Source organism: Gavia stellata, chromosome 9 (assembly GCF_030936135.1).
Source record: "Gavia stellata isolate bGavSte3 chromosome 9, bGavSte3.hap2, whole genome shotgun sequence".
NCBI classification, from domain to species: Eukaryota; Metazoa; Chordata; class Aves; order Gaviiformes; family Gaviidae; genus Gavia; species Gavia stellata.
The window spans coordinates 4,873,388-4,895,384 of record NC_082602.1 but is presented as its reverse complement, the minus strand read 5'-3'; the positions used below and the strand labels follow the sequence as shown (position 1 = coordinate 4,895,384).

Below are 21,997 nucleotides of genomic sequence, written 5' to 3'. Positions count from 1 at the left end.
GGCTTGCAATGAAAAGACACTCCCAGAGAAGCAGCAGAGGAACGGGGCACCAGCCTTTGCTTTTGAAACATCTTTGTCCCGTCATCCTTCCCTCCCTAGTTAATTCCTTGTGGTTTTAGGGGCGTTTTCCCAATGAGCAGCTGAGTGAAGGGACTCCCCCCTCGCTCCCCTGTGCAGGTTCAATGGCAGGGCTCGTGCTGCTCTGGGATGAGGTTTTCAAGGAGGAAGGATGGTTACTGAAATTGCCTCCCTAATCAGGAACCGGAGCTCGGCTGCTGTGTCATGTCTTAACAAGTTGTTGCTTTTAAACTGCAGTCCTGAACTTGCCAGGCAAAACCTCCTGCTGCGCTGGGCTTCAGCACGTGGAAGCAGAAAGCATCGCACCTCCCAGCATGAAGGAAAGCTGCTTTTTTCTTCCTGAAGAACAGACTTGTTGCTCGGTTAACGTTTTTGGCAGAGGGGAGATCGCTGGTGGGGAAAAGCCGTTGGCAGCTTCCCGTCAGTCGGCGGCTGCGTTCAATCTTGATGCAGCTGCGGCTTTCCAGCAAAGATCTCTCCCTGTGAGCTTGTTGATCTTCATCATGGGAAATGAACAAGGAGTTGCTCTTCTGTGCGATCTAGATGGCAGTGAATGTCTGATTTCTACGCGATGCATGTGAGCATTAATGATTTCTTGCAAGATCTGAATCTTATCTTTATGGGCCAGGTCCTGATGCTGCCCTCCGAGGCAAGAGGCAGCGTCACGAGAGGCCGAGGGAGGCCGTGTACTGTCCTGCTGCGCAAGCCGTGATGCTCCGGGTACACGGGCAAACACAGGGACCAGGTGCTGAGCTCAGACGTGACCCAGGTTAAGAATTCATCTTTGCTCAGGGCTGGATTTAGAAATCCCCCGCGGTCGTCCCAAACCTCCCTCCCCAGATTGCCAGTTCTTTTGCTGTTTTGAAGCAGGATATATTTTTGCTTTCAGTCCCCCAAGGTTGGTTGGTTGAACGTGAGCTGGTGGCAGAAAGCACCTTTAAACCTAGCTGGGCTGCCTGCCTGGAGGGGAGCTCGCTGCTGAGGGGGGTCAGGGTGATTTTGGGGTGTTTAACAGGGCAGCTCATGGGTACTGTCTGAGATGGATCAATGTGCTCAGGGCCCATTGGATGTCCAGGTCTGACGGATCTCATTCCACCTCAGCAGTGAGCGTGGGGGAAGAAACCTGTTCTTTCCCAAAAGACAAGATGGGCAAAAAAAATGCTCCTCGTGTTCAACCCAGCTGCCATTCAGACACTTTCCCCTTTCCTCAGTCTGACCTCTATTTTTTTTCTGTTGCCATCATTCTCTCTTCACCCCCTTTTCCAGCTCTGCTCATAACAGATGTAGCTGGCTGCTCCCCAGAGCAGTGACCTGTACAAAATACGTATTTCCACTTTCCCAGTGGAGCAAATAAGGAGCTGAGGATCGCAGGCAGGGCCCAGCACTTCGGGACCACTGGCTGCTCCAGCCGGCTGCCAGCTTTGCTGCTCCGCTGGGGAGGAGTGTTCGAGGGGTGCAGGGGTCAGCCTGGACCCCCCCCAGAGCCAGGACCGAGCTCCTGCCGGCTGGGGCAGGGGAAAACCTGACCCCTGAGAGCAGGGTGACCCCGCAGCAGTTAGGATTTATCTGATTTCTGAGCAGTTATGAATGAGAAACTTCCTTATCGGGACCCCCAGTCGGGATGGGTATCACCTCGCTGATAAGCGCCAGGACCATGGGTGCCCGTGCACCCATGGGAGACCAACCACTGGTCAACTGCTTGTTGGAAATACAGGCTGCAAAGCAAACCTGTGCTCCTGGGTGAGGAAAAGCAGCAGAGAGAGCAGCCCGATGCGGCTACATTGGACTGCTCCTGTGAACTGCTCTTCCAGACCGAGCTGTGCTGGCAGCGTTTATCTGGGCTAGAGCCGGGCAGGGGTTGGTGTCCACCAAAGAATTGGCTAAAACACCCCCACAGTGCCCCTCCGGGTCCGCTGGGAATTTTTTTGGCCCTACATCCCCTGCCCTTGACAGCAGGATGGATGTCCTCATACCAGGTACTCCTGTGGTGCAGTGCCCGTTTGGTGATGCTACTAAATTACTCTTTACTCCTGAAGCCCATTGGGATATAAAACAGCCCTGAGAGTTAGGAGGAGTTCACCATTAGATTTTGAAGTGTTTATTATAGTTTAGGGGCTATTCCCAGATATTTCCGGCACATAGCGAAGAGTCCCAGGTGTCTGGTTGAGGGGTCGGGCGCACGGTGCTGAGGCAGCCCTCTGCCTGCCCCCCCCCCCCCCCCCCAAATTAATGCCTTAGAAAAATGCAAAGCTCTTAATCTGCTTTGGATGTGATTTGAAAATAATGGCAGCACTTCAGTGCGGTAGTTATAAGAAACAGTCCAGGAGAGCAAGTGATGGGTGAGAAACGTTTATGCAAAAACAGGTGAGCATGGATGGTGACATTTCCATCATGTTGGTAAAATATTTGAAATCCTCTCTCTAGCCTCAAGGCAAGAGCTGTGCTCTCAAATATCTGCTCCTCATTTGTTTTCTTCTTTTTATAGGCTTATTCTTATGGGGCATTTAGTCTTCCAATATATATACATAGGATCTATGCAAGATGAATATTGTCCTATGAATCTTCCTTGCAGTTTACGGGAGGGAGATTTGAGGTAGCTGACCTAGGTACAGTGACTGTCCTCTCCTCTGTGGATTTAAAGTATTAGACTTAAAAACCCTCTCTCTCTTAAACTCTGATAGTCATGTAAAGGCACGTTGCAGGGTTAACATTCCAACATAGTACAGCTTGTGTGCTGTTTTCCATTTAAAAAAAGAAAAAGTGTGTTTACTTTCTGCAACTTGTGACCTCTAGCTCAAGATGAGACTTTTTTATGTGTGCTGATTATTTCCATTTTATGCACTGAGTGGCTTACAGAGAGATAAATAATTGCACCGTCTTCCTTGGGCATCCCATGACACTCCACAAAGGGCATGCTTTCCTGTTAAGACTCGCACATCCCAGATTGCCCCTGCTTCAGATCTGGGTCTCCAGCATCACTTCCACGTTCGCTGGAAGGTGGAAAGCTCTTTGCCTGCACAGCGTGGTGGGGCACAGGCACCAGCGGAGCACAGCAGGACAGGAGGAGATGGGCAGAGGCTGAAGCTCCCCGTGGGTTTCTGGCCCCCATTACGCAGGTGTACGTGAGACAGGAGAGTGGAAAATTTGCTTTGGTCTTCCCACAGTTACCAATTGTAAAGCAATCTCATTTCCTGAGACATGCTGCTGAGACAGAAGAAAATAACAAAACTGTGGCAAAACTGCCAGCACTACAAGTTCCCCCATCGGCTGATGGTACGAGACAGATAACTCGGCTCTGTGAGATCCCCCTCCAGATACAGGCGTTTTGCAGCTCCCACCTACCCCCAGAGGCTCCCCCCGCTCCTGCAGGATCCCTGGCCCCCCATGACCATGCCCGCTGGCGAGCACTGCTCCGGTCGCATCCCGTGGGGCTTCCAGTGCCGGGGTGGAAAAAGCCCTGGGCTGGTGGGAAGAGCAGAAATAGCCGTCGGATGGGTGCTTTCCTACATGGGGGGTTGTTTGCACATGCTGGAGGGGTGTGGAAGGGGTCAGCACGTGCTTGTGACCAGCGGAAAATGAAAGGTGTTATTGTAGGAACCGTTTCCGCAGCCTTCAGTGAGTGGGGGCTGATCGCCTCCCCGCACATGCTCGCCTGGCTTCCTATTGATGCTGAGCACCACCTTAAAAAAAAAAAAAAAAGAAAAACAAGTTGATGCTAAAAATACAAAGCAGAAAAGAGGCTGGTAGGAATAACCACTGCACACGAGACCTTCCGCACCTGCTTGGTTTGAGTCTCCTATTTATCCCGTGCTGGGAAAAAACCCCACGTGCAACGGTTCATAATAAATTGCATCAATGCCAAATGCACAGCTCAACCCTGCAGTCCGGTGGTAAATGCCAGTCCGGAGCGGGGAGCCTCTGGAGGAGTCTCCTCTGCCACTCGTGGAGTTTTGGTGGAGTGCCGTGCCCCGGGGAAAGTCACCGCTCAGCCCAGATCCCACCGGGGGCCTCCGTGGACTTTCCACTGTGTAAAAATAGATTTACCACAGACAACTTGCGCTACCAGCATCATCGAAGGTGCTGGCAGCAGGTTAGGACCACACGTCAGTGCCCCAGTTAACCCAGCAGCTAATGGTATGACTAAGAAAAAAACCCTCTGCTTAGATAACCTTGTTGTATGTAATTTATTCTTAAGTGAGCTCAAGCCTGGTTTAACCCCAACTAAAAGGCAAGGAAAAGGTATGAGCTACCTGAGAGGCAGCTTCCATGTATCTATATAAGGGCTTTCATGGCTTTCCCAGCTGGGCTCCTTGCGGAGCCAAGTGCTGTCCAAAACCTTTACCATGCTCCCTGGGATGCTCACACCGCACAGCGATGACCTGGCTGCCCCGGATCAGCCGTCGGGGCCAAGCAAATCTGCTGTGCCCTTTCAGAAAGGAGTCAACACATTTCTACCAGGATCTACTCTCTAAATTGATAATTTTTTTCACTTATACTGTGAATATCTAAGATCCTGCTTTCCAAAAAAGAGATAATTCTTGAGATAATTTACTTTTGTGGAAAAAGATTATTTCCCAGTTGGTGAAACTTGCACTGACCGCAAATGGGCAGCTCCTAACCCTCACAATGGACTGACATGGGCTTGAGGCAGGGGAAATCGCTGCCGACGTCAATGCCAAAACACAGCTGGCTGAAAAACAGGGGACACAAAATGTTGCTCCAGATGAAACCGCAAATGCCCCGGAGCCCACCGAGCACCAGGCAGGAGCTGGGCAGGATGCACGCCTGGACTACAAGCTGCCGGCAGCGCACCCCTTCAGTTGAGCTGTTTGGTCCCGGGTTTGCTTTTCGCCTCGGGCAAAACTGGAGATGAAGGCAGTGGGAATTATTTTTTTTTGGAGTGATGAAGGCCTGGGAGGGGTGAGCACTGGGCTTCTCTGTAGATGTCTCGCTCCCGTCAATCAGGAAGCAGTGACGCAGGTTATGGGTTGGGTTTGAGGTTTTGGAAACCTTTTCTAAAAGTCGATCTCCTCGCCCCGTTGTATTTCTCAAGTGTGAAGCCGTGGTGAAGGCTGGTGGTGAGAGGGGGGATGCCGGCCAGAATGCAGCCCCTTATCAGATGTAACGGGAGGATTTTCCTGGCTATTTGTTTAATCCTCTTTGTGGGATACACAGCACAAGGTAAAACGGGGCGGTTGTTTTCTCGGTAATCCTCTTTCTGGGCTATGCAGTGTAGGCCAAGTAAGCAGCCTCCGAATTTTTCAAACTGACCTTCTTCTAGGGGTAATGAGATCTAGTCAGAAAACCTGTTTTGCTAACATTTCGTTTTCTGGAGGGGGAATGGTAAGAAAGGGGTTTTATTGCTAGTTGAGCATTTCTGCGTCTCTTTCCCAGCCCTATGAGAAAAAGACTTCATAAAATAAGTTGCTGTATGTGGGTATATTTACAATACATATATTTCAATTTTTTTTTTTTTTAACCGGACCTTTCACAGTGGTCCAGTTACATACTGTTATTCAGTTATGTAGTTACAGACAGAGTATGTAACAGTTCCATGTCATAACTACTACGGTCCACTTTCTTGGGGGAGCGGGAAAGGAAACTAGTTGTAAGTATGAGGAAATTAAACGATTTATTCGGTACAATATTGCAACACGCAGCACTAAAACAACTAAAAGGAAATGTTGATTCATGATGACACGTACGTTGGGGATTTGTTTCTCGTGTGAGAGAAGTGCTTTTCAAGCATGTAGAGTAAAATTTCTCCCCAAACCAAGGCTGTGCTAGTGATAAGCTTTCATTATGTATCTACCACTCGGAGGGTGATCTTTGAGAGACTATGGCCCGCTTTTTAGACATTGTTTATTTGCAAATTATTCAGCTGCAGTTGTTTATTTTGTTGCCACTGTTATTATTAAAAACCTTAATAATAAGCTAAGAGAAGAAAATAAGTATGAAAAAGGAATATGCTGTAAAAGAAGCAGGAAATTATGCCCATGAGATCTTTTTTCTCTTACAGAGGAGTGTAGGAGGTAGTTGAAAGTCATCTAGTGCATTATGGAAAGATATAGGGCAATAGAGAAGTGTAATTACAGAAAGATATTCCCAAGAAACCAAGAAAAAATAGATAAAGTGCCAACAGAGAGAGAATGCGCCAGGAGGCTTCAGAACAAATTAATTACATGAGACAAAAAGGAAGGATGAAATGCCACTGTTTTTATCATTACCTTGATCGTTATTTTCTCCTTTTGGTATTTTTTGAAGACTTGCTTTTCAGCGACAGCCCCAATCAGGCACTTGGGGGGCATCAGAACCGAAACCGTGGGGTTTACGTAACCCTGGGCCGCGTCTAGGAGACGCCTGAAATGTCTCTCCTCCGGCGACACGCTCTGAGAGCCTGCGTAATCACCGGATCTGCTCCTGCGGCAGGCGGCTCTTGGCACACCTTGAGTTTCCAACATCCCCACTAAAACTCATCCCATTGAACTCGAAGGGGCTGAGCTGAGATGGGCAAAGCTGAAGTGGCGTCGGCCCTGACCCTTGCTGGAGCCGAAAGAGGAAGGGAGGGTGCAGGAGCCAGCTCTCCGCTGGGGTGGCTTGTTCACAGGAGATTTTGGGATACCTCCACCAGCTTTGGGGAGAGCTACAGGTGGCCCAGCCCACAGGTCCCCCGCAGACATGCCATGCCCCGAGCTGGGGATGAGCCCTGCTGTGAAGTCAGCGTGAGGCAGTGGTTTCCCACGGGGTTTCCATTTCTAATTCCTGTGGACTTCCCCGTGCCGTGTGTGAGATGCACCCAATGTCTCTGATAGCAAGGGTGTCACTTAGGGTATCAGTAGCCATTTAAAAAAAGTCTGCAGGGTTAACTTAGTTTTTAGCAGTTGAGCAATCAGGGCCACACAAATTACTTTCTTCTGCTCCTTCAGGCTTTACTAGGTGCTCATAAAGTTAATAGGTCCTGGTGAATAACATCCTGGTCCCAGTGAATAATGCATGGCTGGTTCGATCAGGTGCTCCGATGCAGAAGGCAAGGTACAAGAGAGTGAGATGCCGACCTGACGCCTGGTCCACTAACTGCATCGAAGAGAAGGGGCCCTGGTTTTACATGCCCACCGGCGGAGCCAACAGGATCCTTCCTCCCATGGCAGACCCATCCCTGTAAGTTCATTTGCCGCACATTCGTCATTAATGCTAGCACCCTAAAATGTCTGGTATTGCCGCCTCGACAGTCCTGTCACATCATTGCTCACCCATGGGAATGTGAGGCTTCGGTGTGTTCACTCAAGAAATAGTAAACAAAATAATAGATTTGGAATAAACTAGCTGCCACTCTGCATTTCAGGATGAAGAGATACCAGGAGCTGGGCAACGTATTCCCACTCTCGGATGAGGAGTCCGGCTCTGGGTCTGATGCCACGGTGGAAGTGGAGCCAGCCTCCGGCTCGGGGCTCGGTGACGGCGATGGCTTCTCTGAGGCGAAGCTGCCCGTCTTCCTAGCGGGCCTGCGAGGCGGCGAGCTGAAGCAAAAGCTAACAGAGGAGGATTTGTTCCTGTAGGGCGGGAGACGTCGGCCTCCTCGCAATGGCGGTGACCTCCCTCGCCTCCCGCGCCCCCTCCCCGGTGCCTGACCTGACGCGACGGCTACGAAATGGTTTTAAACCAACTCCAAATCAATAAAAACTTTGCCTTAAGATCTTTATCGCTTTCACTCACTAAAAAGTGTTCGGTCTGAGCTCGCTCTTGGCTTTTTGCGGGGGGAGCGGCCCCCCCAATCAGGGGAAACCAGGGGCGCTGCCAGGGGGTAATGCATTAAAAGTCTCTGTGTGGTGGGAGTCGCCTGCGCATTTACAAAACTCGGCTAATGAGGTAAAATCCGCCCGAGCTGCCTCGCACCCCCTCGCTCGGGTTTCCCTAAAAAGCACGAAAACTTGCTAAGCCTTTTAGAACCACGACCGTTATTTCCTGTCAGAGAAACCTCCCCACACGGCGCGCTACCGCCTCCCGGCCGCTAGGCGGCGCCCTCCCGCCGCGGCGCGCATGCGCCGCCACCACCTCGACCCCGCCCGCCCCCCGGCCGGTCCTCGGCTGGCACGGAGCGGGCGGCGGCGGTGGCGGGAAGTCGGGGAGGGGGGGCAGTCACGTGCGGCGGGGGGGGCGTGGCGTGGCGAGCTGTAAGGTCACATGACAGGGGCGCGGGCCGGGGCGGCTGGTGCTGGTGGCGCGCGGGGCGGGAGTCGACCGCGGAGGGGCACGCACCATGGTGAGTGCGGGGGGGGGCGGCCGTTACTGCTCCCTTACGCGGGCCGTTACCCTCCAACCGCCGCTCCGGGCGCCCGCCGCCTGAGGCGGCGGCCTGGGCCGGGCCGGGCGGTGCCTCTTTCCCTCCCTCCCCACCTGTGGCTCCGGGCTGTGCGTGAGGAGAGCCGCCCCGCCGGGCGCGCTTTGCCTCCCCGGCGCCGCCGGTTGTCCCTCCCTTCTACCCCGGCACGGCCGCGGAGCTCCCGGTTAGCACCCCCCCTCCGCGCCCACCGCCGGCCTGGCCGCCCCGTCCCCGGCCTGCGTCACGCGGCCGCGCTGCTCCCCGCCGCCCGCCTCCCCCCGAGCTGCGCCTGGGCCTGGCGGCGGCCGCGACTGCCCCGCGCCGGGTGGGGCCGCCCCGGGGAGGGAGGCGGCGGCGGGAGCCGCTGCTGTGCGGGGCGGGCTCGGGGGAGAGCTGGCGAGACGGCGAAAAACAAAGGTTTGGGGTGTTGGGAGCGTAATTTATGGGTTGAGGCTCGGGATGTTCCTCTGCGGCTCCTCGGTGCGCACATGCACGGGGCTTGGTCACGGAACTCGGCTTCCATTTTTCCTACACAGCCGCTGCCGGAGAGGCTCTGGGGAAGGTGCATGTGATGGTCCTGGAAACATCAGTAAATCTTTCGGCAGTCCCGTAAGGCAGCGCTTAAAATGACAGCGGTTGGTAGTAATCCTTCAGGGCTGGTGAAACAGCGGCCACTTTGTGCTTGGCGGGTTTGGCCTAGGCGAAGTGCCTGGTGCGCTGTGATGTATAGGTTTAAAAAAACACATATTTTAAGGAATCGGCTAGACCAGCGCGCTCTGGGTTTCTGAAGCGTGTGGATTCCTTAACACGCGTCTCTCTCTCTGTTGGGCATCCAAAAGCTGTTTAGGGCTCCATGTGAAGCTGAGGCTGGGATTTCTGCACTGTTTATCAGCTGCTGATAAGGGACTTACAAGTCCTTTAGTACAGCTATAACATGTAAAGACCGAATGCAGATTGATTTCAGTCCTGATGTAGCAAAACCTTCAGCGTCTTGTCTTTTGCATGAAATCAAGAACGTAGCCTAGCGTTTGGCCAGCTTCTGAAAACCTTAGTTCTCCATCTTCATTTTCTTAAGCTGTAACATAATACAACATAAGAAGCCATATGATGGCTTCTTAAAATACTTCTTCTTTTGCATAGTTTCCCCGCAGCAGTATTTTCGATAGCAACTGGAGGAGATACCAGCTGTTGATTTCTTTATTCCGTATGTTCTTGTCCTCTCTGGATGAGATCATGGCTAATCTCTAAGGAGTGCAGTTGAAATATTCATACGCAGTGTCTTGAGAAGTGATGTGTTACCAATGGTAGTTCTGTCTGACTGCTTTAAACGGTGGTACAGCTTCATAATTTGGAAGGCACTGTGAGACCACCTTATATAATGTTTACTTAAAGGTAATGGGCTTCCTTGTTTGCTTGGTGGGAGGGAAAAAAAGTACAAGGTAATCTGGAGAACGAATGCAGAATTTCTGAGGGAAAAAAAAAAATGGGCATGCTCAAAGTAATCTGTGTGACAGTTTAAAATAGTCTAAAGATTTGGAAGTCTTGTTGAAACTTTCTTCTTTCTCTCTCCCCCAGGAGCCAAAAATCAAGAATGGTTCTGGTGTGCGGTCATTAAAAAAAAAAAGTTGTATTTCTTGTTTCAGCAATTAATGCGAGTATATGCTTGGCGAGACTTGAAGGACCATTCTGTCTTAATTTGACCACCTTGTTGGTCATCTGCTTGTGCTTCCCTGTGAGAATGTGAAGTAGATATAACTAGGTTTTAGTTAGTTATACATTTTTGTGGATTGAGCTAGGGCTGCTTGCAATCTGAACAAATACAAGGCCGGTTTAGTCTTGTGTGAATTGGTGTTTTATAGCTCAAAATTGCACCATGCCTTTGCTTGACTTGTAGGGGTAAGCAAAAAGTCACTCGATGTTCCTACTGCTAGGCAGCAGCATTCAGATCAAACTTTCTTCTAGACTTTTTGTTATTAATTTCAAACTTCGAGTCCCCAGAATGTTTTGAAATGTGTTCTTACTGAATTTTTGAGGTTAAATTGGTGAAATGAGAATGACTGTTTCATGTATACCAAATTCCTCTAGTTGAAGCGGGTGCTGTCGTTTGAGAACAGTGTAATTTCTCCAAAAAACCCTCGAATCACACTGAATTAGTGAAGTGTTGTCGCTTTAGTACATCAAAGCAGATTAGTGCCTAATTCTTAGGAGAAAACGTGGGCTTTTGTACTAATCTTACTGAGTTTCCCATAGAGCCGCTAATGTGTTTTGCAGCTGCTTGTAAGAAATGTTTGTGCAAGGTCAAAGGATGGTGTCTCCTAGTTTCTTGTGTTTGGTGCTGGTCAAAAGTCTGTGCCTAGGGAATGCTGTTGTAAGGTGAGGACAAATGTTTAATGCTCATAATGGATTGGTGCCTGGAGCAGTATTACGGGTAAAGTTGTGACATCGACTATCTGATGGCAGAGTTGTGTAGCTAAGGTAGATTGTATGAAGACCCGCTGCCTCTTGAACCTGCTAGTGCTCTCTTCATTTGGTAAGAGAACTGTGCGGCGTAGGAAGAGGCAGCAAATATAAGTCCCTATTCCCCTTCGCCAACCTGGGGGATGCTTTAGGCCTTGTATTATATCCCCTGTTGTTGTTTATTTTCACCCTACTTTGCTCTGTTATTCCTCCTACTTCTGATCGTCCTTGTTACTGCTCTTTGTGCAGTAAGTTATAGCGTGGGTATAAAGCAATATGTAGTTTTTGGCATAATATCTGAAATCCTAAACCAGATGGAATAAACTTGTTAAAGAAAAAAAAAATTTCAAATGTGGTTTAAAAATGATTTTTTTAAAAAGTGAAATCAGTGATTGGAAACCTTGCAGTGATAGAAACCAACGTTGTGTTTGCAACAGTAACGTTTTAAATATTTGTTAGTATTTTAGTGTAGTAGTAATAATGGTAATTACACTGTGTACTTTTTTATAAACATTATATTTTGTAAGAGCTGTTGCTGCTTTTGCTGACCTGACTTCAGTTATTTGCTAGATGAACATCTGTCTTCTGTCATCGCTGTTTCTTGGGTCTCTAATACATAATGGCTTTGTAACTTCATGGGAGCATGAATGTTTTTCCCCAATGTATAGTATATAGCTGCAAGTAAATACCATGTTTAAAATGGAGTGTCCGCTGTGTAGTAACTTATCTACTTCTTGTTATTCCAGAGTTTTCTTGGAGGCTTATTCGGTCCTGTTTGTGAGATTGATGTTATTCTTAATGATGGTGAAACACGAAAAACAGCAGAAATCAAAACAGAAGATGGTAAAGTAGAAAAGCATTTTCTCTTCTATGATGGAGAATCTGTTTCGGGAAAGGTAACTTTTTTTTTAAGTGACTATTAATTACTGTACTGATTCTGGCATGCAGATGCCTATAGGAAGTTAAATGAAAAAATGATATAAGCAAGAGCTGCGATTTCAGCTTGTGGTGTTATTCAAACAGAAAATGGTGTTTTCCTAGATACGGTCTTTATAACCACAGTCATTCAGGTAACTGATAAAACTGGGCGTGTTGAACACTAGCTGTTTATTTGTTTCCCCTCATCTTGTATTTATGAATCAGGTTTTTGTGCAACCATGTGCAATCCTATCATTGCTTTTGACAAGAAAACTATTCCAAACTGGATCCCCCTGCTTCCCCTTCCCCTTGAACTCCGAAATCCACAACCTGACATGTGTAACAGTAATTTTTGGCTGGTGCAGCCAACCTGCTTTGCGTACCCTGAAGCTAAGCCTTACGTTTCATGCCCTGAAGTGGTTTCTGGAGTTGCATCAGAGGCGCAACATATCAAGTTCAGCTGGCTGCTGAGTCAACAGTTTTTCTCCTTGGAAAAAGAATGAAGTTGAGATTGGCAGAGGGATTCCTCTACTTGTAGTATTGCACCTAGGAACTCCTTGCCATCACTCTGGTTTTACTGGAGCCATTCTCATTCTCTGGATATTTCTGTTATGATTTGCTTTTCCTCCAAGAAACGTGAGCCAGGTATTGGGTTCTGAGATTGACTTCTATATACCTACTTTGATCTTGACTGATCTGTTGCCACTGGGTATCTTCCTGCTCTTAAGATAATCTTTCCATGCTTGGTTTTCTAGAAAGATCCTTACACGGATCTGAAACACTGACAAGATGGGCCTCAAACTCGTGAAACTGAGGGAACTAGCGTTTGTACGTTCATTGGCCTGAGTACTTCTTGCTTGTATCAGCAATGCCTGAGAGGTGCCCGATGAGTTTTGGCTAACACAAGCACAGTGGGATAAGGAGGTTTGGAAGACCAGTAACTTATTGGACAAGTTCCCCCTACCTCTCTCCTCCTTCTTTTCACCACAAAGATAAATTATTCAAGTGGTTTACTTCCTACTTGGATATCAATGATGTACTGGATTTTAAGGCACAGGAATTTCTCTGGTCATTGCTACCTCATAAGGGAGCATTATATATGCTTAACATTTACATGTTTCCATAGAAAGTAGCCTTATGGAATCTTGTCCTGTGAGGCAAGGTCTGATAGTGAGGATCAAATTCACAAATGCAGATCTTGAGAGTAGGTTTCATTATCTGTTATTTTTCATTGACTTCTCTAACACCAATACTCAGCTGTCTGCTGAGGAAGGGACTTAATTTCACTTGACTTGAAAGGAATGCATCTCATGGCAGTTCTTTTTTGGACTTCCAAATGTGGCTGTCAGAAGATGCTTTGAAGCTTTCTGCCTTCAGAGATGGCAAGAGGGTCATGACTGGCTTATGCAAACTCTTCTGAAGCTCTGGCTTAGATTCTTAATTTTGGGACTCGAAAGTTTCAAGCTTACTTACTAAATTCAGTCTCGTGGATGATTAGATTTTTCTTAAATGCTTTAGTGGCACCTGGGTAATGCTTAATTTCATAATCAGCTGTTTAATTTGGTTGCCTTCAAGCTCAGATAGTGCTGTTGAGAAGAGGCCTCAGTTTTTCATAGGCATGTAGTAATGTACTTTCCTTTTTATTAAGATCATGTATTAGAGTGAAAGTGTTGAAAAGTTTTAACTGATTGGGTTTTTTTGCCTTGGTAGGTGAACGTCTCCATTAAGCAGCATGGGAAAAGACTAGAGCACCAAGGAATTAGAATTGAATTTGTAGGACAAATTGGTGAGTTTTGAAGCTATAAAAGGGATGTTAGGTGCGGGTGGTTTGTGAAACTTTGCACTTGTGACTGTTGGCAGTTTGGCTCAAACATTGCAACCTGATTGGGTTAGTGGATGACAAGTGCCAAAGGAAGCATATATCCTACTCATTTTAATGCAAGTGATATACTAATCAGTGCTAGTCAGAAGATCATTGGGAGGGAAGATATGTACATGTAAGTTAGAACTGGGATGGTGAGTATTCAGTCTGTCTTGGACAGTTTAAGAATTTGATTAAGAACCACTAGGGATTTCAAAAAACTAAACTTGTGACCATGGTACACATGGTTTCTGCTTCATATCGTTCAGACTATGCATTTTAACTTAAACACAGTCTTCCCTCTGACTATAAATGATGAATGACCCTGATGTAAAAAGCAAAACCAAGGCACTTGATTATTTTTTTTCTGCTTGTGCCTTGTTTTGCCTGTACTTAAGGTTCCAAGCCAAAATATCAGGTGTATCTACTGTGCCAGACTTCTTAATTCTTGTCTTTAATTCTGGCTCTGAAAGAGAAGAAGCATATAAAAGAAATGATGGGGCAGCCTATAGGAAAGCACTTCTAAAATAGTTCTTTGGTGGTTGGTTTTCTAAAACATAGTTTTATACTGTTAACATAAAATAGTATTGAAGCTTCAGAGGATCTCTGTGCTTTTTAGCAAGGTAATGTGGTATTGACGTTAAAAATGTAATTTTCTTATAACTGTATTTAAGTCTGGTTAGATTTGAACTATAAAGAATCTTGATCGTATCTAACTTCTGACCACTTGAGGTAACCTCTGCACCCTTAGACTGATACTAAAATGCTTTCCTTCTGTTAGAGGGCTGTTTGCATTGTTGTCCCCCTTAGAAGTAAATTTTTATGTTTCAGCATCATACAATTGACTTGGAGAATTTGTGAAATTCCAATCAATTTCTGATCAGTCAGTAGGCTCTAGTACCTTATATCTGAACTGTTACGTAGCAGGTATGATTGAGTTCTTAAACCTGCTGCTTTATGCTTTGAGGTTTTGGTCAGTCTGGCTGTAAAAGCAAACTTTCAGAATAAAGCAGCAGTGTGATGGGAGTGAGGCCTTTAGAGGAAAAAATAGAGCTCACATGTCAGCTTCATTTAGTCTGTTGTCCTCTAATAGCTGTAGAGGCTGTTCTTCATCTACTCTGCATAAATTTTATTCTCTGAATGACTTTAATTTGATGTAGTGTTTTTTGAATTTTCTGTGTTTCTGGGACTTTCCGTTGTGCTACCATTTAGAAATCCTCAGAGTTAAGCAGAAGTGATATAAGTTACCGCTTTTTGTACTTGTCCATGTTTTCTTGCATCCTTTCAAGTTTTAATATAGTTTAGTATAGTTAGTTTATAGTTTAGTGTAGTTAATATAGTTTTAATATAAAAAAAAAGCATCCCAGTAGTGTGATCTGTCTCTGCAGTACTTGGAGACTAGCTCCAGCTGCATGTCAAAGACATATTTTAAACCAGCTCTTCAGAGTACAACTGTTCTGACTGGCACAAGAAGTATTGGATATGCAACAGTAAATAAACTTTGTATTATGTAAATGCTTGTCATAGCAAACCAAGTACACCTTAGATAATTTGTAGTCATATTAGAAAATAAGCAGTTACTAGTTAGTTTCTACCAAAGTGGCAATGAGAAACTGTGGAGTCGGTGTGTTTAGTTAGTTTTTTCTCATCTGAAAAGCTTCAGTCTGTGTAAAACCAGCTACCACTACTGTTCTTAGCTGATACTTTCAGTTGTGAAACTGGTGTGTCTATGCCTATGTATCAAGAACTTGTTTCCAAATGACTGACTTAGACCAGTGGTCATGATAAGCCATTTGATTGTGAACTAGTAGCAATAGTAAACCATTTGATAGGTGTTGTTTATCTGTGGGAGACCAGTTGGGGTCACTGGCCTTTCCTAAATGAGCCAGTCTTGATGTTGCTTAGATTTTATCCCTTCGGCAATAAATGCTGGAAGCCAAAATCGGGCAATGCTGATTACAGAGAATGCAAGGCAAGAAGTACTTATTAAAGCTAGCTAAACTGTCATTAAAAAAAGATGCCATGCTAGTGAAGCTTCAAATATGTGTTCTGTTCATTGCAGTTAGCTCCCTAGGAATGCTTACTGTAGGTTGTTGAGACTGAAGATAACTTTGAAAAACTGCATAAAACAGTTGGTCAAGTATGTGTAACTTAAATCAAATTAATTGCTTCTGTTGTCCTTTCCCACCTGCTCCTGCCAAATTAGAGACAGTTTTGTTTGCTAAAAATAAACGTTGAAACATGTTTTCCTTTTAACTTCCTCAACTTTAGAACTCTTCAATGACAAAAGCAATACCCATGAATTTGTAAACTTAGTGAAAGAACTGGCCTTACCCGGAGAACTGACCCAAAGCAGAAGCTATGACTTTGAATTCATGCAGGTTGAAAAGCCATACGAATCCTATATTGGTGCCAACGTCAGACTGAGGTTTGTAACCATAAAGCCTTCTCTCCCCTTGTCCCCTGCAGAAAATTCATAATTTAACAATTACGCTGCCCCCTCCCGCCCTTCCTCCTGTTGGATTTCAAATTGGACATGTAACAGCCAGTAGCTAGTGTGCCTTGACTGGAGTTGTTGAGATCATGTTATAACATAGCCTTTTCTACTTTATTTGGAATTACTCAGTGTTGTTTGTATAGATAAAATCCTTTCTGTTTAATCAAGTGAAGACAGTCCATGTCTCTCCTCTAAAAAAACCCAACAAAGTAACACATGTCCAAACAAAACAACCCCACATTTCTACCTATAAGTTTTTTGTCTTTATTTTGGTGTCTTATTTTTTTCTGCCTGGTCTTAGGAGAATGTACTCTTGTCTTTCAAAGAATACCTGTACTTCAGAACATAAGGGCTTTTACTTCCGCAATTCTGAATAATTATGGTTAACTTAGTGGCTTTCTTCCTAGGTATTTTCTAAAAGTGACTATAGTGAGACGGCTGTCAGACTTGGTGAAAGAATATGATCTGATTGTTCACCAGCTTGCTACATACCCAGATGTAAACAACTCCATTAAAATGGAAGTGGGCATTGAAGACTGTCTTCATATAGAGTTTGAATACAATAAGTCAAAGTAAGTGTCACTTACACACTCAAGTAAATATTTCGGGATAAAAGGGTAGAGTATGTAATATTTGATGAACAACCTTGGCATCTGGAGACTTAAAACGTAAAGCAACATTTTCAATCGTTATTGTGTTGAGCTGTTTGGTTACTAATTACGCAGTCTCCTTTTTTGAAGAATCTCAAAACAGACCTTTTGAAGGTCTGTTCTGCCTTCAGTACTAATAGGAAGGTCACCTGCAAATATTTAAGAATTGATTTCTGCATTTATGCTCTTTCATTGTAACTATCGTACTTCCTTTACTAATACTGCAGTGATGGAGAGGTGCTAATTGCACTGGTCTGGCAGAGATGCTTAGCTCAGTGGGGAAGCAAGCTCTAAGTAGTTAATAGGCAGATAAGGTAACTGCCTGTATAACTTGTATTCAAGAAGGTGTAAAAACTGTGTTTATTGTTTAATGAAAGCCCCCATTCTGTTCTTTTAAAGGTATCACTTAAAGGATGTGATTGTTGGAAAAATTTATTTCCTCTTAGTGAGAATAAAAATTCAACACATGGAGTTGCAGCTGATCAAAAAGGAGATTACTGGAATTGGTAAGAGAAACAAAGGCCAAAAGAAATGGCAACTTGTCTGCTGGTTGAGCCTTCTGCAAACCTGGAGAGTGAAGTCAGTAGTTGCAGCTTTGGCTAAACTAATGCTCCACGTGCTTCTTTCTTACTGGTGTTTGACTACCATTTGCATTTTGTGCTTTGGTAATCATATTTAGTAGTCAACATTGTCAGTCTGTAGCATTGTTCTGGGATTGTGACTGTTGGGCTAGCTTCACAAACGTGAACCCTTGTAAATGGAATTTGGGCATAAATATGCAGCAGCTTAATCAGCCTTGATAGATAATGAACAAGGGAAAAGGTGTAAAATGCATCCTGAAGATGCCCTTGCCTCTGCAGAGATTAGTTGGTAAAGTGGGCTTGGTAAAGATTAGCATGAATTTCTCATCTTCTAGAAATGTGTCATTTTCAGTTAGCCTAAAACTGATATGATGGAAACATCAAGAGGCTTTGAAGCAGAAACAGCTTGATCATTGCTGATCAGGAATTAGGAAGGCAGTAAGAGGCTGTGGCTCACGACTTCATTCCCCAGTGGCTGGGGCCCTAGTGAGCTGTTTGTGTGGAGAATGAGAAAGCTTCCATAGCAACAGAGGAAAGGCAGAAAGCTCTACTTAATTGTTGGTTTTTGTGGCTAAATTAGGTACTCTGGTTTCTTCATCCTAGGCTCTGGAGAAAGGTGGCTCTTGTTCTGGGTGATAACCCTTCAGGTTTCTAGTCTGATCGTGGCCTAGCAGTATCAGTCGCTAGCACTGCGCGCTGAACAGAACTGTTTCACACCCTGCATGCTTGTCCCTTATTTAAAGCCTGCATGCCCAGGGCTCCTTTGAAGCACTGGCTGCTGCCTATTCTGTGTCAGCATGGGGAGGAGAGACTAAGAAGTAGATGCTCTGCCTGGGAGAGGGTTTTGCTTGCTTTAGCTGTGTCTAACTTACATGCAAGACAAAGGCAAAAAATGCAGTGTTGTGTAATTTAAATGCTGCAGAGCACAAATTGCTGTGATTGAAGCTTTGTAAATGTTTAAAACTGAAGCGTGCATTCTCACAGTGAAAACTTGTTTCACCAGGACCCAGTACCACAACAGAGACTGAAACCATTGCAAAATACGAAATAATGGATGGTGCACCGGTTAAAGGTAAATAATTGTACTTGTTTTAAAGGGTAAGAATTTTGAGTTAAAACCGTATTTAAAAAAAATTACGGAGGAAAGGACTTGTATACATTTATTTTTTTTCTTGGAGAAACCACACTTCTCCTTAGGTTGCTGAAATGATAGTGGATTTTCCTATTCAAAGCAGGTATTTTCATCGACTTAGGGCATTTCACTTGGGATCCTAGTAATTCTTACCCTTACCATTGGAAATTCTGTGACCGATCCTTTTACCACTTTGGTTCAAACCTGACTACATGGTGTAGACCAGCTCTAGAGAGTTCAAGATACTGATACTTTTGTCTTGCCTGGCTCCATGCTTCCACTGAGAAAGTGTTTTCACTTTTGATTTCACACTTGCCTGTGTGTTCAGTGTGGGTTTGGGTGGGTTTTTTTTGTTTTGGTTTCTTTTTTTATAAACAAGGAAGAGGCACAGACAGTGCTTGGGAAACTGCCTTTATTTTTTATGTCTTTTGAAACTGCTTTGATGATACCCAGTTTTAAGGAACTAATCGAAAGTTTCTTTTTTTTAAAGGTGAATCGATTCCTATAAGACTGTTCTTAGCAGGCTATGACCCAACTCCTACAATGAGGGATGTGAACAAAAAATTTTCAGTGAGGTACTTCTTAAACCTAGTGCTTGTGGATGAAGAAGACAGACGATACTTCAAACAACAGGTATGGTCAATCTTGTTGCAGAATTATCTGGGCTGTTGTACATGCTGATTTGAATATTCAACATTGGAAGCCACCCATGCTTCATTTATGGCATAAGCATTTCTGCTGGCAAGCGTATTGGAAGCTGTATAGAAAAAGTTAGCTTGCAAAAAGGAGTCAAGGGGACGATGGATGCTACTTCAGCAAGGATAGGATGCTCAGTGCCACAGAACAACCTTGCAGTGTGAATATCCAGACAAAACACTTTGTGGCTAAAATGAGCTACAGGTGCATTTGTTTGCTTGCTTTCTTAAACTACTCCAGATAGATCTCCTCTCCCAGCCTTAGCCCAGGTTCAAAATTGCAAAATTGTAATAAGGGCTAAGACATTTGACTGAAAATGTAACAAAAGTTGAGGACGTGCTGAGGAAAGGAGTGGTGAAGAGAGTCACTGGTATGAAGCTATGTGGATTAGATCAGAATCTTCCTTCTAAAGAATAGACAAGGCAGTATAACTAAATATTGGAAAACAGAAGGTAGGTGGAGCATACAGTGGCTATGATGGGTTTGGATTTTCAGAAAAGGAGGAAGAAAAATTTCTTGGACCCTTTTAATACTATTAAAGTGGGGAGTAGGATTGTTAAGGAAGGGGTGACTGCTCAGTATTGATGAAGGTAGATGTTCAGGTAGTAACTAAAATACGTAAACTTAAGTACTTGTGTCTTCATTCTGTTACTTACAGAACAGTGCAGTAGATATGGAAAGTAATGGGAAGTTTTTTTCAAAAGTCTTTGCCTATTAGGAACTTACCATAATGATACTTGATACTGTGGGCTTAATGGTAAATGGTTGTTTCAAACATGTTTGCTTCCTCAAATAGGAAATAATTTTATGGAGAAAAGCTCCTGAGAAGCTGAGGAAACAACGAACAAACTTTCACCAGCGGTTTGAATCTCCAGAATCTCAACCATCTGCTGAGCAACCTGAAATGTGAACTGCTATAAGGTGAAAAACTTTGCGATGCTTCAGCAGGTTAAAGATGGCAGCAGCCTGTGGGAAAAGAAGGCCAAAATTCCCATTACAACTGTCTTCCTTCATCTTGCAGTGCTGCATTTACCATACTACTAAAGCGTTCTTCAGTTAAGCATTCAAGTATGTATATACATTTAAAATAAAGTGCTTTCTCAAACACTGGAACTTTCTTAAGCTACTATTTTATACTGCACATTTATTTGATAATGTTATATGCACTTGGATATGCGTAAGCTTAAATCTAGTTATTTCCATGCATGGTAGGCTGGTATATTTGATTTTTGCTGATCCACCTATACAGTGTAGACTAAAGCATTTCCCTTCTCTCATCTTGTTTATTGCATGTTTCTTTCCAATGTTGCTTATTTGTGTTTGTTTTGAAACTATGGTAAGACACAATTGACTAAATCACACTAAAAGTCGAGGTTTATGGTGAGTTTGTCCTAAGACTTCTAATTACTATATTAGACAGGGTTTAACTGAAACTGCTTGTATATGCACTGTGACTATGATAACTGTGGAGCCTTCAGACACCTTACCAAGGTTTCTAAGAAGCTTTGAATCTGCCAGTAGCAAAGAATGTTAGGAAGCATCTTTGCCCTCCCTTCCCCAATTCTCTTTCTACCACACTTTAAGCCTTTCAGGTGAGTCACTCCTGACTTTTGGGGGTTCGTTGCCCAGTAACTAGTGACTGTAGAGATGTTGTCATGTCATGATTTCACCTTCAGCTGGTGAGCGGGTAAAGTATTTGAACGTGATTATCTCTTGTTGGTGAAATAAATGCTGGTAACATTGATTATTTTTGCAAATACATGAAACTCTGCGGTTCGTCCTGGCTTCATGCTTCCACTGTCTTCACAGTCTGTCTGTCTCAGTGTCCTGACAGGAGAGGCAAAGCATCCTCAAAGGACATCCTCCTGCTAGTCTATCTGGGCCTGTTATGAGGGCAAACAAGCTTTTTTGTGGTCTTCTGGAAAGGTATTTTGAAGCCAGGCAAGCCTTAAAACTGTTAGAAGCTTGTCTGGCACAGCAGATCGTTTGTCTTAATCATCTCGTATGCATTTAGTGTTTGAAGAAATGGCTTAAAGGAGTTAGGCTTCATCTATTCACCACTGAGCATGTAGTCTGTTATCAGACGTGTGGCTTGGGCATGAAACGAAGCCTGCTGCGTGGAAGGCTACTTGCGCGTGTAGTTCACTTGGCCTTTAAACCAAGACTTCTCGACTCCGGTGCAAGTGTCATTGGTAACCTTACTTTATGAGTAAGTAAATAATCGAATTACATTTCTGTAAGAACTGTTTTATTACTGTGGCACTTTGATAAAGCAGACAAAGACTCTGTGTACTTTATGCTAGGATACTTCTAACGCGGATATCTTTGAATGAGAGCAAATTTAACTCCCTCATGTAAGTGCCTGTTCAGAAATTTAAAGAATAAAGTAAAAAGCCAAATATTTTCGTGGTCACTTGCATGTTGTAATCTGGAAATAATTCCCAGAGATTTTGAAAACTTGATTGTATTTAACCAGCCTCAGATTGTGCAACCATGTATAATAAACGGGAAACAGACTGAGCTGCTCTTTGAATTATTAAAACAGCTGTATTCTCACTAACATCTGCCTCGCCTTTGTTGATGGGCTCTGCCCTTTGCAGCCGCTTCAGGAGCCCTTTTAAGGAGCGCGGCAGCGGGACGGCGGTGCCCGGCCCCGGCGGGGCCTCGCGCCCTGTCCGCCTCCTAACGCCGTGGCCGGTTGCGGTCCTGAGGGCCGCCGGTGTGAGGGCGGTGCTGCGCATGCGCCGCGGAGGGCGGTCGGTCCGTCGGTCGCCGCGCGATGACGCGCGAGCCCCGCGCCGCCACCG

At 45.1% G+C, this 21,997-nt stretch overlaps 2 protein-coding genes across 2 annotated transcripts; both read left to right on the top strand.

Moving 5' to 3' along the window:
* Positions 1–5,168: 5,168 nt before the first annotated feature.
* On the top strand, positions 5,169–7,634 carry SRGN (serglycin). Its single transcript, XM_009820551.2, has 3 exons — positions 5,169–5,259; positions 7,089–7,236; positions 7,421–7,634. Exons 1-3 carry the CDS (start codon positions 5,169–5,171, stop codon positions 7,632–7,634), a joined length of 453 nt encoding a protein of 150 aa, XP_009818853.2.
* A 3,069-nt stretch (positions 7,635–10,703) lies between these two features.
* Positions 10,704–21,727, top strand: VPS26A (VPS26 retromer complex component A). Its single transcript, XM_009808861.2, is given in 10 exon segments — positions 10,704–10,724; positions 10,727–10,771; positions 11,602–11,751; positions 13,484–13,559; positions 15,906–16,062; positions 16,539–16,703; positions 17,181–17,287; positions 18,366–18,434; positions 18,985–19,127; positions 19,987–21,727. Coding segments are annotated over 10 exon segments (1,047 nt in total). The 3' UTR covers positions 20,101–21,727.
* The last annotated feature ends 270 nt before the right edge of the window (positions 21,728–21,997 follow it).

What these genes read in the sequence shown, in the direction of transcription:
- SRGN (XM_009820551.2), top strand. Translation starts at nt 5,169, where the DNA reads ATGCCGGCCAGAATGCAGCCCCTTATCAGATGTAACGGGAGGATTTTC. An exon ending in TGTGGGATACACAGCACAAG is followed by an intron (nt 5,260 to 7,088) that starts GTAAAACGGGGC and finishes TGGTTCGATCAG; the next exon opens with GTGCTCCGATGCAGAAGGCA. An exon ending in CCCATGGCAGACCCATCCCT is followed by an intron (nt 7,237 to 7,420) that starts GTAAGTTCATTT and finishes TCTGCATTTCAG; the next exon opens with GATGAAGAGATACCAGGAGC.